A 13657-nucleotide genomic window follows, 5' to 3' on the forward strand; every position below is an offset into this window, starting at 1 on the left:
AGGTACAATAAACATGCAGACAGAGATAAAATGTTTTTTTCAGAGGCCAATGCAAGAATTAAAAAACCGGTATGAATATGAGTTTTGTAACAAAGCTGCTAGGTGGTACTCAGGAACACCTGGATTTCCTAGATTCATCGAATTGCTTGTTTGAAAGGGACCTCAAAAGATCCTCCAGTTGCAACCACCTCCATGGGCAGGGACGCTCCCCAGTACAGCAGGCTGCCCTAAACCCCATTTAGCCTGGCCTTGACCACTTTGTGGGGCATCCACACCTTCTCTGGGCAACTTCAGTAAAGAGCTTCCTCCTATCCAGTCTAAACCTGCTTCTCTCTCACTCCTAATCCTTCGCCCCTTCTCCTGTCACCACATGTCCGTGGAAAACGTCCCTCTCCGTATTTCTCGCAGGCTCTCAGGCCGAGCTGTCGGCACGGGCCCGGTGCCCTGGGCACACCCGCGGCCCGGCCCAGGGCAGCCGGAAGAGCCCTGCCCCGCGCGAGGGCTGCCGGGCCGGGAAGGGGCGGTCGGGGCAGGCCGGGCCCAGGCGGGCCGGGGAGGGGCGGTCGGGGAAGGGGCGGTCAGGGCAGGGAAGGGAAGGGAAGGAAAGGGGCGGTCAGGGCAGGGAAGGGAAGGGAAGGAAAGGGGCGGTCAGGGAAGGGAAGGGGTGGTCGGGGCAGGCCGGGCCCAGGCGGGCGCTGGGCGGGGCAGGCGCGTCCCTTCGTTGCCGCGGTGACGGGCCGGAAGCGGCCGCTGCTCCGCGCGCCATTTTCAAAGGGTTTCAAAGGCCGGGACAGCGCGGCCGCTCCGCTGCCGCCCGCCCTCGGCCCCTGCTTTTAGCGGTAAGTGTGGGGGAAAGTGGCGTACAGCCGCTTGGAAAGGGACAGGCCGCCCCTCTGTCGGTGCAGATCGGGGCTGCTGGAAGGTCTACAAAGCTTCCAGTTTAGGGAGACGGGTGATGAGCAGGCTCGTAATCGAAGTTTTCGTGTGCTGCAGTGGGAACTCAGAGGATGTGGTGACAGGCTGCCCAGGGAGGTGGCGCGGTCTTGCTCTCTGGGGACATTCCAAACCCACCTGAACGCGTTCCTGTCACCTGCTGCAGGTGACTCTGCCCTGGTGGGTGATCTCCAGAGCTGCCTTCCAGCCCTAACCATTCTGCCATTCCATAGCACTTCAGCGAAGAAATCTGGTTTTGTCCACAGTAATTTCTTTGTGTTCAACTGTTAGCAATGTCCTTTTGTCGTCTACATTGCTCAATGACTGCATTATTTTTTCCATGGCCAAGATCCACCTTTGCTCTGCTTTATTATAGAATTTTCTTATTGATAACACAGCTATTGCTTCTGCAACAGTTCTTAACCTGTACTCACCATCAATTTTGTTCTGTTGTTCTCCAAATAGAAGGAGGAGTTCAGTCTGTTAATCTAATACCTATAAACATCGCTTCTTTCACACAATTTTATGCCAGGTGATTGTCTACTTAAACCTAGAGCAGCTGGATATAAGATTCCACTATTGCCCATCTTTCACATCAAGGTTCAATTTTAGACATCGATGACTTAAAAGAGTAGGGAACAGTTCTTAGGTGCTGCATATATGTATTACATAAACTTTTTTATCTTCAAAAAACTGCTCAGCCATCCTGGCTTGTCATGAAATGAAGCATGTGAATGTTGTCACCTTCAGCAGTCTTCATTAGCAAATGGTGAGCAAAAAATGAGGCTGTTGGCTCTGAATACTCTTTGGCAAGCAACTGAGAGATACAATCATTTAGACATAATAATAATAAATCCTGTTTAGTAAATGGCTGATTTAAAGTACTGTTTGATTCTCTCTTTTCTATATTTCATCGAAAATGTTTCTTCTCAGCAACAGTAAATTGCAGTAAATATTTAGATGATAAATGATATGAACTATTTATGCAGCTGATATAGCTTATCTCGTGGGAAGTACCAAAGCTGGAAAGCACTGGAACACTTTGCAAGCTTATAGACATCTAGTAGGTGTGACATACCTTTCATCAGAACTCAGTTGTGATTCACAAGGCTATTAAGCTTCTTTAAAGAAAAGCATATTCTGAATTGAATTGACTGGGTGCAAATAATGTAGAAAACTTGGTTTTCCAAAAAGCTTTTTTGAGAAGGTTCTTTGTCCAAATGCTTTTAAGAAAGCAGGTCTCTGTCAGAAATGGAGAAAACAAGCTAGTGGTTAAAAGAGAGAGTAGAAAGTACTACCTTAGAGATGTGCAAAAGATTGTCTGCTGTTTAAGACTGACTAGTGATCTGAAAGAATAGGTTAAACAGCACAGGACAAAATTTGCACATTTTGAAAACATCTAAAGTGCAGTTCTCAAGGATTGCAGAAGAGTTCAATGGGCTGAATAATAAAGTATTAATACTAATTGAAGAATAGTGTTAATAAAGGCAAAGTGATACATGCTGTGGTCTAAAATGGCAGTAAGTGCTTAGAAAGATGTGTCACTGTGAATGCACCTAATTATGCTTTTGAGCAAACAAACACCAAGTGCCCTGGTTTCAGCTGGAATAAAGTTTGTTTCCTTCCTAGTAGCTGGTGCAATGTTGTGTTTTGGATTCAGCATGACAATAATGTTGATAACACTCTGGTGTTTTGGTTGTTGCTAAGTAGTGCTTGCTCTCAGCAAACGACTTCTCAGTGCCAGCAAGGAGCTGCATGGAAAGCCAGGAGGAACATGGCCAGGACAGATGATCTGAGCTGGCCAAAGGGGTGTTCCACACCCTACAACTTGATGCCCAGTATATAAACTGGGGGAGTTACCCAGAGCAGGGCTGATTGTGGTTTGGGGACAGGCTGGGATCAGTCATCAGGTGGTGAGCAATTGCACTGTGCATCTCAGGCCTTTATCAATCTCTCTTGCTCTTCTTTGTATTCCTATTCCTCCTCCTCCTATATTATTGTTATTATTATTGTTGTTATTATTATATTTTTTTTTGAAGTATTAAACTGTTCCTATGGCAATCCACAAGTTTTGCCCTTTTTTCCCTGATTCTCCTCTTCATCCCTATGGGAGTGGGGGGAGTAAGCAAACCAACTGTGGTGCTTGGTTGAAAGCTGGGATTAAGCCATGACAAAAACTGAACAATGTGAAAGAGTGGGTTAAACAGCAGGGGACAGAATTTACTCATTATGTGAACATGTTAAGTGCAGTCCAAGGGTGTCAGAGGAATTTCACTGGACTGAGTAATGATGCCAGAGTTAAGGAGCAGTGCTAGTAAAGACAAAGTGATACATGCTGTGGTCTCTAAGTGGTAACAGCCACTCAGTGAGATGTGCCACTGTGAATGCATCTAATTGATGCTTTGGAGTGATCAAAAAGGCAAATAGTCAGTTAGGAACCAATGTGAATAGTGAAGGCTACAGCCAAATATCTCTATAGCTGCTCAGAGAAAGCTCCATCAGGTATTATTATAATGATTTCAGTCCAACTTTAAGCTCTTCAAGGCTCTGCATTATAGGCTTATATGATGAAAATGTATGTAGGAGTAAAATTTGACTCGTGTTTTTTAGGTTTTTATATTCCTGCTGTGGCAACAGTCAGGAGACACAGGATATTGTGTCAGACAGGTCTTGGATTCAACTGAATCGATTCATTTCATGTATTGATTTTATATTCCCAGAAAAACAAATTTTCCTCATGCAAAAGTTACCAGATACTTTTTCATGTCATGGTAAGACTAGTGACAGAATAAGTTTATGATACAAGATTTAAATTATGGTAGTCTGTAGTGGCAGAGGTCTGGAAGTGCTGGCACATAATTTCTTTCCAATAAAAGGTGTATGACAATTATTGTCTTTGAATACTTTAGTATCTATGTTAAGCTCTCTAGGATGCCTTTTGGGCTTATACTGCATCTATTAATTTCCTAGGCTTATTGTGGCTCTAGGGAATATAAGATACTCTTTCTGGATTGATTCTGGTGGCAATAATGAGTTAAATTAAAAATTTCAGTTTTTAGGAAGGAGAGTGATTTAACCAGAAATTTGTCAGTACTTCCCAATATTGGATTATGTTTAGGTTACTATACCTTAAATGCTCATTGCAGGGATTTAGTAAGATTATATATGTTCCTACCCAGAGTTACTGAAGTGCTAACATATGTCCATTTATTTTTCTTTGCAGTTACTGCAGAAAAACTCTCTTCCTGCACAAGCTGTGACACGGTTTTTGTTTGTGATATTTCTTCTGTAAAACTTTCTCAATTTGATTACTAAAAAAAATCTTTGCCCTTTCTAAAACACAGGCTTTTAAATAAATCTGATGAACTATTTTAAGCTAATTTAATATTTTTAACTGATACAAGTCTTCTTAAGGAGAAGATGGGTTCAGGAGTTACCAGTTTTCTTCTGTTGTAATATAAAGTATATTCCTGAGACTCAATCTAGACACAGTAACACAGTCACACTTCAACACAGAATCTTCAGCTTTAATGCAGAAATACCAAGAACTTGTTACTTTAACCTTTGGCTGCCAGAGGAGTATGAAGAGCATTTACTACACACCAGGACATTGACTTCCACTGAGTACACTGGTGGAAAGAAAGTGCACTGCTGCCTACTTCAGCCATCCCAGCACAGTATGTAAGTGATGGTTGGCCACGCCATTGCTTAGTTAATATCCCAACAACCTGAGCCTCTTCAAGCAAATATTTTTGGTAGTACCCAGAGCAGATGCTGTGCTTATAAGACTGGTGATTCTCATCTACAGAGCAGTACCCAGCAACCACAGGTCCGTTGCTAGACTTCTTTGTAGTGTTTATTAAAATGAGATGAAATCTTAACTTCCCAGCATTAGGTATGAGAGAAACAGGCACATTTTCCTCACTTTATTATTAATAATTAATTTTATTCTCAAATAACTGCATGTATTTATTTAATATTTTTTAAAGTCTGTAAGATTGTGGTCATAGTTTGGATGATCTCTATATTCTGTTGCTTTTATAAGAGATGCAAACAACACCTCCTTGAGTTGGTAGTTTGGCTGCTGAGGTCTTTGAAGCCAATAAGTTAATAATCAAACTTCTGAAAAAATGTGAGGGAAGATGCTTTTCAGAAATAACTACTTTTCAAAAATATTTCTAACTATTGAGCAGAAGTTTTCAGAGATTAAGAAACATAAGCTTTAGTACTTGATTTGTCTTCTCATTCTATGTCTAAATTCAGAAGGACATAGTGATGTAAAAGTTCTTCTACCTCGAATGTACTTGGAAAAAACAAAATTATCATTTGGATTCAGACACAGTAATGCTGATCCAGTCCCCTTTAGATCAGTTTAGTAATAAAAAGGTAACTGATCAGTCAATTGAAAAAAACACAGCTCTCTGATCCTTGAACTGTATTTTCCAGAAAACAATGCCAGTATGGCTACAGTACACCAGTATTTTTTATCTTCCCTATTTTTTATCACAGAATATAGATGTTGAAAGTTAATCTGACTTTACCATTCTACACATTTTATGAAATTTTAGAAATGGTTGGCATAAATTATATTAAGTACTGACTTGTAAACTTTGGAAGTTAAGATATATATATATATATATAAAGAAAAAAGTATGAGTTTTTCAGAGTAATCTGTCAGTTTATATTGTGTAAGATACAGTGATTCAAAACAATATAATGAGAAAGCTAACTGCCAAGGCAAATATTTATTTTAAAATATATATCTAAATGTGTTTAAGACTTTTCAGTTGCATTGATCCTGTTTTGATTTATTTAAATTATAATGCTTCTGCACTGTATTTCCTACAGAATAAAGATGTTTTTTCTATTACTTTTTTTCTGTATTTTTCCTTCTCTAAAGGACAGATGCTGTAGCCAACAGCCTTTTTCAGGGGTCCTGTTTTTCTTGACTGTGAGAAAAGAGCTTTGGAGGTGTGTTTACAATGAGTGCCAATGCAGAGCGAAGGTTTGTTAATCTCAGGAAACATCTGGATCAGCTGGGCTATCGGCAGTCACTGGGACTGGACAGTTTGCCTCTGGTGGAAAAGCTTTTCAGGTACTCAAAAGGAGATTCATTAAAAAATAGTCATCGTGTAGGAGGTATTGTTTGATTTTTGACATGTAAGGAAAAAGGCTTAATCTGAGGATTGTTTTCTAGCAGGGTTATTTCAGAGCTAACATTAAGTTCCAGTGTCTGATGAAGTCAAATGGGTTTGCTTAAATGATGGGAACATCTTAAGATTGAATTTAACTCACTAAAATTGCTTCTAAGGATCTATGGCATAGGAAAATTCGACTTTTCTAACCTTGTTAGAGAGCCAAGAATAGTCACTATTGATATGTGCTTAAGAGGATGCATGCTTATAACTGGTTATATAAAAAATAATCCCCACTGCCTGTTCTGCAAGTTAAAATAAAATATTCACATCTCCATTTATTATGGCCTCATTTAGAGATTTTTAAATTTGTTGTCTCTGCCCTTTTTACAAGACACACAGCAGAAAAAAAGCCAAAAAATTTTCAGATTTCCTTCTTACTATATCTGCCATTTTTTGGCTTTGATATTATTAAGAATGTAGTAATTTCCTTAATAATCCAGTTTTTTCTTACATGCCATGAATTTTTGTTGCCTTTGTTTGAACTCATTTGTTCCCCTTCTTGGGGAAAGGGTTTTGTTTCTCAGGTTCTAATAAACATTTGCATCTGCAGTGTGAAGGCTGATAACATTTCTAACACATCTGATGCTCCTTTATCCTAGTGACTTAGTTCATACAACTGAGAGCTTGCGCAGAGCAAAGTTACCTTCTGGAAAAACTGAGAAAGATTACAGCAATTATGATACCATTTTGGAACCTTATAAAATAGAGAATGCTAGACTTACCAGGGAAAATAATGATCTACATTTAGAAATATTAAAACTGAAAGAGCAGTGTGATCGTCATGTTAAAGGTAACATGCAATTTTTTTTTTTTATTTTATTTTTATATCCTTTGATGCCAAAAAAAAAAATTGTGGCTAAATCCTTGATCTGCAAATTCTTTTACCTGTACTTCTAAGTGAATGTGAGTGGTCATGGAGTTTGGTGTCTTTAATGAATTAAGGTTCATACTCAGACATTTCTTCTGCAGTCAAAAAACTTTGGAAGTTCTGCAAATTATTGTTTTGCTTTGATATAAGAATGTTAGAAATCTTAACATACACTTTTGTACCTTGAAATGGTACTTTTTAATTGAAAATCAAATACTGCTGTTAAATGTGCCTTTGTTTCACAATGGGTGTTTATTTGTAAAACATATATAAATATGTATTTTTGGGTGTTTGTAAATGTTTGCACAAATATATGTGTATTTGATAATTTTATGCTATGGAGAAAGAATATAGGATTTTCTTTAAGCTTATTTTGGTGCTGTTAGGAAAAATAATAGTGAATAAGAGAGATAATATTGCTTTTCTCTCTCCTGAAGATTTGAAAGCTTCCTTAAGGAGGATTGAACATGAAACGTCTGACTTGAAATTTTTGAATAATCAGTATATACATAAAATTAAAAATCTGGAAAAAGAGACCAAAGCCAAGACTGAAAAAATTCAGCAGCTTCAGGAGAAGAATCTACAAGCAGTGGTGCAAACACCTGGTGAGTGTAAATAATCACAGACATTTCAACTTTTTTCTGGGCTTTTTTGGATCTTCAGGACATAATATCTTTTCCTCTACTAAGAGACATTTACTGTAGTAAAATATGAGTAGTTACATTACCCATTGGGCTCTGAATTCTGTCATTTCTCTGTGTGAAGTTTCATTAGGTCATCACTTGTGTTAGGAACAAATTTGGATGCAAACTTAGATTCAACAGAAGACTGTTAAGTTAAAATGTGACTAGAAAGCACTATTAATCAACTATTAATCAGGCTATTTCTTTTATTGCTGTACCTAATTAAGAGGCAGATTATTTGACACTTGCATATTTTTGACAGGTAATTTAAGTGTAAGTGACAAATTCAGATCTTTGAAACCAAGGTCTAAACATAGCAAAATGCAAAATATGTTTAAAAGTATTCCAATCCTCGATAAGCTTACAATATTTAAAGGGTCTTTTGATAATCTAAAATGTTCTAGATGTTACTTTCAGATTAATTTCTTTCTCCAGGGTTTTCTTTTTCTTCATTTTTTTGAAGCTAAGGGATATGGAAGTATTTTGTGAAATTGAGAAAATGTCTTTTTTTTTTTTTCCCAAGTAATTGAATTATATCTGCATTTTTGGCATTTGAGGAAAATCAGTAGATAGCTAGGAAAAATTATATTTCCTCTTTATTTTTCCATACTTTTCTGCATTTCATGTCCTTTGTTTCAAAGATGACATGTTAGGCTTTTGTCTGTCTTTCTTCATACTTGTCCCTTGGTCAACAGTCTTCTAGGATTTTTCTGTACTACATTATCCAATATTGCATGTTCTTATTTAATCATATGATGAAGAGGAAATGTTCTCTCTGAAAATAATACTGTGTTTTTGCTTTTTCCTAACTATGTTGTCATTCAAGATAATAGCATGCTCTGCTTGATAAGCAGTAGGATATGAAGGATATTGAAGATGACTCCCTTGCTTTAGTTCCAAGTGATGTCTGTGTGTTTGGGCTTTTAGGTGGCAGGAAGAAAAGCATTCCCTTCAGGCGTCAGCGCATGCAGATCGACCAGCTTGTGCCCCCATCGTGTGTCAGTGCCTACCCAGTGCCTCAGCCAGAGGACCCTTACATTGCAGACCTGCTCCAGGTGGCTGACAATCGGTGAGCCAAAGAGCTATTTAGCTTTGCAGTGTGGGTGTGTCTTTGATTCTCACTGTCTGACTGATAAGTTACATTAATCTTCACCTAGTTGAGTCTGTCGTGGTGACAGTAGTTGGTAGATGGTCCATCTGTCTTTATCTTGACCTATGAGCTTTTTCATCTTTTCTCCTTCTTCCTGTTGAGGAAGGGAAATAAGTGAGCATCTGGGTGGGGGACTGGCAGCCAGACAAAGTCAACCTGCTACAGTATCTCAAACAAGAGCTTCCACATTAATATTTTGTGTGTGCAAAACTGTTTCTCTCTGAAATATTTGGGTTCAGGAACAAAGATAAAATGCTAGTACTGAATTGTGTACATACAATTCTTCCATGAATTCACATAAAAAATATAGTGCTGCATTTCAGAATTCAGGAGCTGCAGTCAGAAGTAAGAGAGCTACAGGAAAAACTGGAGACATCTGAAAGGGAAATAAAAAATTATAGCAAACAGGTATGTTTCTATCATAAGTAGTAGTGTTATTGTTGTTTTATTATTAATTTTAATATTATTGCTATTATTTGGGTGTCAGCCATGGCAATGGTCTTGGTTTCTTAAAAACATTGGGAATGCATTGTAGGGCTTGTGAAATATAATTGTTCCAACTTGCTTATGTCGAGTTGTTTCCCTCCTCTGCTTTGGAGACTGCAGCAGTGACAAAACACTTGCTTGGTAGTTTTGGTGATAAATTTTGTCTGTTGAAATTATATTAAATAAGCTAAACTTGACAATCATAAATAGAATTTGTCTGCATTTTTTAGTGTGTAAGCATTCACTTGCCCAAAATAGTAATTTGATCTACATTAATCTTAGGATAATTTTTTCACTGCTTGGATTGGTTATTTTATTTAAATTTTTGATAGTTAATTTATGAACAACAGATTTTACAATGTTTTAATGAGAGTTGATTGATAAGATATGTACAGTCTTTAAGTAATGGAATTGCATCAAATGTTCACATGTTACGTCTTTCAAAATCTAGGGATTGGTGGACACTGTTGTTTTTCTTTTTCCTTCACATCTTGGTTTTTCTCTTCCAATATTTCCTTTTTTCCAATGACTGGAATAGTCACTGAGTTAGCTTACTTAGAAATTTTTTCCCTAACTTTTAAGTCCTAGTATCAGTTAAGTCGTAGCATTCATTATCTTCACTTTAAATTAAAATTCTTTGGTTTTCGTCAAGAATATAATCTAATAGGAACTGTTTCAGTTTTTCCTTACAAATTGTGCTTGATTAATTTATTTCTCTTTTAAATATGTAACTTTTTTCAGAAGAACTGAAAATTTAGAAAAAAAAAAACAGGGTAGAAATTGCATTTTTAATTGCATATCTTTTTACTGAAAGTTATGTGTGTATTTATTTAAATGAAGGGTCTGTTAATGGTTTATAAGGATACCAGAGCATTTTTTTGTCCCTCAAAGGTTGAGATAAGAGACAAAGAAATCGAGCGCTTAGCGCTGGCATTGGATGGTGGGCGTTCTCATGAGGTTCTCTCTCTGGAATCAAGAACTAAAAGCAGTGAGAAGCTTATTTCCCACTTGAATTTACAGGTAATGAATTAATTATAGTTGTTTAGTCAAACCTAAAAACACAGCGATCTAAAAAAAAACCCCACAAAACTTCTATATCTTAAAAAAATCTCTACAGATATAAAATCAATCAATGGAACTTGCCTTTTTTTTAGATGGCAGTATTTCTTGTCTAAGGAAATTTCATTTCCTGTTTTAAAACTCAGTCTGAAAGGTTTTGGTAAAGAATTCAGTGAACTCATATTTGTACACAGTATGTTAATCTGAAAGTATTCAGCAAGTTTTTGTATGACACTGTTTTCAGCAAGTTTGAAAATCCTTTTATTTAGTTACAAAGTTATTGCATATGTGCCATTTATGCTTTAGAAAGTAACAGTGGTATATGTAGTTTTGGTAAGGAGTAACCCTGTAGATATTCTCATGAGAGAGTGAGGAATCTTCCTCGTGGATTTCAAATGGTCCCCACCTTCACTCCAACACAAACTTGTGAGGGAAGGATAATCTTAGGATAAAGGTGTTTGTGTTTACTGTGTGTATTAGCATGCATTCAATACTGGTCTCCAAATGAGAATTTAAAGATGGACTGGAGTACAAATCAAGTAAAGCCCATCTCTGGCTTATATATATATATATGCCATCAATTATTATACCATCAATTCTTAGGTTTTTCTCACATGAGTTAGATGTTTTGTGTACTGATTGTGCATGATGTACAGTGGCATGGGAGCCACATTGAAGAGTTTGTTAGCTTAGGTTTAGTGCTGCAAAAATACAGGATGAGCTATGACTTGGAAGCAGGACAGCTGTGCTGTGACCCTGAATCAGTAAGCCATGATGAATACAAACTGATTGTACAGGGAGTGAGCCCAGAGCTGCATGAAGCTGGTTTTGTACCATCAAGACTATTTGCTCAGGCTTGGTTCCAGTATACCACTTTTATTTGACAAGAAATGAATGTATGGTTCTCTTTAGGTAGCAGTATTCATGACTATGAGAGGGCTCATAACATTGTATTTCTTTTTCAGGTTGATAAGCATTAAGTTCTAAAAATAGAAAATCTTGCCATTTTTAATAGGATATCACTTTTTTGTTTTGCATGTAGAGATACTATTTTTGGATACTATATTTGGATGTAGAGATACTATGTAGAGATACTAGAGACGTATTTCAGAAGATTGGGAGGAACTTTTGCTACCTAATTCAACAGTGCATCTTAATGTTTTAATGAAAAATGTCTTTCAGGTTGAGTATCTTCAGCAGAGAAACAAAGAACTCGAAAGTCGCATTCAAGATCTCTTGGACACTAAACAAAATGTGACTAGTGAGGTAGTGGATTTAAGCAATAAAAATGAAGAACTGTGTCAAGAACTGAATGAAATAGATCACTTGGCACAGCAGTTGGAAAGACACAAAGAAATAGTGCTTGAGACTGCAGATAAGGAAATAGGAGAAGCAAAGGTAATCACTAACGTGTCACAGAGTGAAGGATCTGCTCCATTTTACTTGGCTTTGTATCTTCTAATTGCAATGAAAGACTTATTGGCTTGGGAAAGGAAGATGAAAAAGATTTGTTTTTCCAATTTTCTTAACATTACACTGAATTTCTCACTTAAAGTGGATTAATCACAACAATTTTGTCTCTACTGTATTAGGTTGAGATTATTTTAGTTAAGGGGAATATTTCTTTTTTCTTCTATTGACTTAGTATGAAATAAAATGCTGTGGTACTTAAAGCTATTGCTATACAATGCATATTTGCAACAGCAGTGCATGTATTTGGAGGGTTTTGTTCTGTGAGTCATGCAGTGATTCATTTAATCATTGTGCTCCAAAATAGCATGGGTTTTTATTCCACAAATTTTTTTTTCTTTCAATTCATAGGAGCTTTACTACTTTATTGCAAGGAACTAACTATACTTAATTTCTTACCAAAATAGTCTGCTTTTTTTTTTTTTTTTTTGTAACAAAGGGATTTTTGTCATTTTGAATATATAACTCTTAACGTATAGGTTAATTTTGGTTGATAGAAAGAAATTGAAAGAAAAGTCAGTGAAATACAGGATCTACAGGAAACAATAACAAGACTTAAATCAGTAAGTAAAAATATTTTCGATTCTTGTTTGTACCATTTTCATCATGCTATTATCCATGTGATTGTTTCATTTATTATAAAAAAAATCAATTTAACAATTAACAAGTACCCTGAACCCTTGATGTAAAAATTACTAATTAATAAATGAAAGAGCTAAAGAAGCTACATCATATTGTAGCAAAAATAAATTGAATGAAATATCTGTAGACAGTATGGTTGACTATGTCCTTATTGTACATTTCCTTATTTCTGCTATCTGAAGTTATAATTTCTGTGTGACATAATCATTTTTACCACAAATGAGTTATAACATCCTAGAGGATTTTCATTGTTTAGAAACTACTTTCTCTCATAATTTGGGATGTGAAAAATTATCCAATATTGGCTCACTCAGAAACAAAGTATAGGGCCCAGATGGAAAACATCACTATTATCAAATCTTTGAAGACCAAACTCTTTCCAGGATATATAGCAACTTGTATATTAGCTGAGTACAGTGTTTTGTTTAATTCTATCTAGGGAACATGCAGATATGGAAATAGTTAAGTTTGGGGACATCAGGTTATAGGAAAGGTGTGCCAAATAGGATTTGATTGGCTTCAGGGTTGCATTGACTGAGATGCTGTATTGTAATGTACTTTAACACCAACAGTGTTATCAAATGCTGCTAAAATTGTTTCTTGCTTTAGTCATTAATTTTTTTCCCCATGTTTGTATCCCACTATCCTACTGGTTAGTTTGCTTTTCTTGTTAGTGATTGCAAATCATGTTAAAAGTAATGCTTACTTGGATTTAATGAAATGTATTATAAATAAAATGACAGCCTGTGTTCAGGTCAATCAGAAGTAAAGTGTTGTATATTAAAAGTTGAACAAAATGGTAATTTTTTTCCCCCAAGTGTCTCTATTGGAACTTCTAATTTTTATGATAATACTTGTTACATCAGGAGTTGTGTTCATGTCAAAAGGAGAATGAAAGACTGAATGAAGAACTCTTTGGGAAAACCAGTGAAAAAGCGAATCTTGAGCTGTTGTTAAACCAGCTTCAACAAGAGAAGCAAAGGCTGACAGAGAAAACAGAGAACTTAGAAAGAAAAGGTAAATCATCAAATATAGATTCTTGGAAACTACCTTTCTGTGATTTTTGAATTAGAATACTTACCTAGTTAGCATACAGTTAATAGTACTAAAAGATTCTTTATATATGTAAATTAAAAGAAGACAGTAGGTCTCCAGTCATAGTTGGAAG

The 13657-nt window shown here is 36.5% G+C and overlaps 1 protein-coding gene across 4 annotated transcripts in view; it reads left to right on the plus strand.

The window, feature by feature from the left end:
- Positions 1 to 731: 731 nt before the first annotated feature.
- CEP135 (centrosomal protein 135) overlaps positions 732 to 13657 on the plus strand; it is a 34204-nt gene continuing 21278 nt past the window's right edge. The window contains exons 1-11 of one of the 4 annotated variants that reach the window (XM_079306652.1): positions 732 to 839; positions 4450 to 4762; positions 5834 to 6028; positions 6731 to 6921; positions 7437 to 7604; positions 8610 to 8751; positions 9156 to 9240; positions 10210 to 10338; positions 11560 to 11775; positions 12345 to 12410; positions 13356 to 13506. In XM_079306652.1, the coding sequence (XP_079162778.1) occupies positions 5916 to 6028; positions 6731 to 6921; positions 7437 to 7604; positions 8610 to 8751; positions 9156 to 9240; positions 10210 to 10338; positions 11560 to 11775; positions 12345 to 12410; positions 13356 to 13506 (1261 nt within the window). In that variant the 5' untranslated portion in view covers positions 732 to 839; positions 4450 to 4762; positions 5834 to 5915. Of the gene's footprint in view, positions 840 to 4449; positions 4763 to 5833; positions 6029 to 6730; positions 6922 to 7436; positions 7605 to 8609; positions 8752 to 9155; positions 9241 to 10209; positions 10339 to 11559; positions 11776 to 12344; positions 12411 to 13355; positions 13507 to 13657 lie in introns of those variants that run through there. The other 3 variants (XM_079306653.1, XM_079306654.1, XM_079306655.1) reach the window with 3 other exon arrangements.

Source organism: Erithacus rubecula (assembly GCF_903797595.1).
Source record: "Erithacus rubecula genome assembly, chromosome: 5".
In the NCBI taxonomy this organism is placed as follows: domain Eukaryota; kingdom Metazoa; phylum Chordata; class Aves; order Passeriformes; family Muscicapidae; genus Erithacus; species Erithacus rubecula.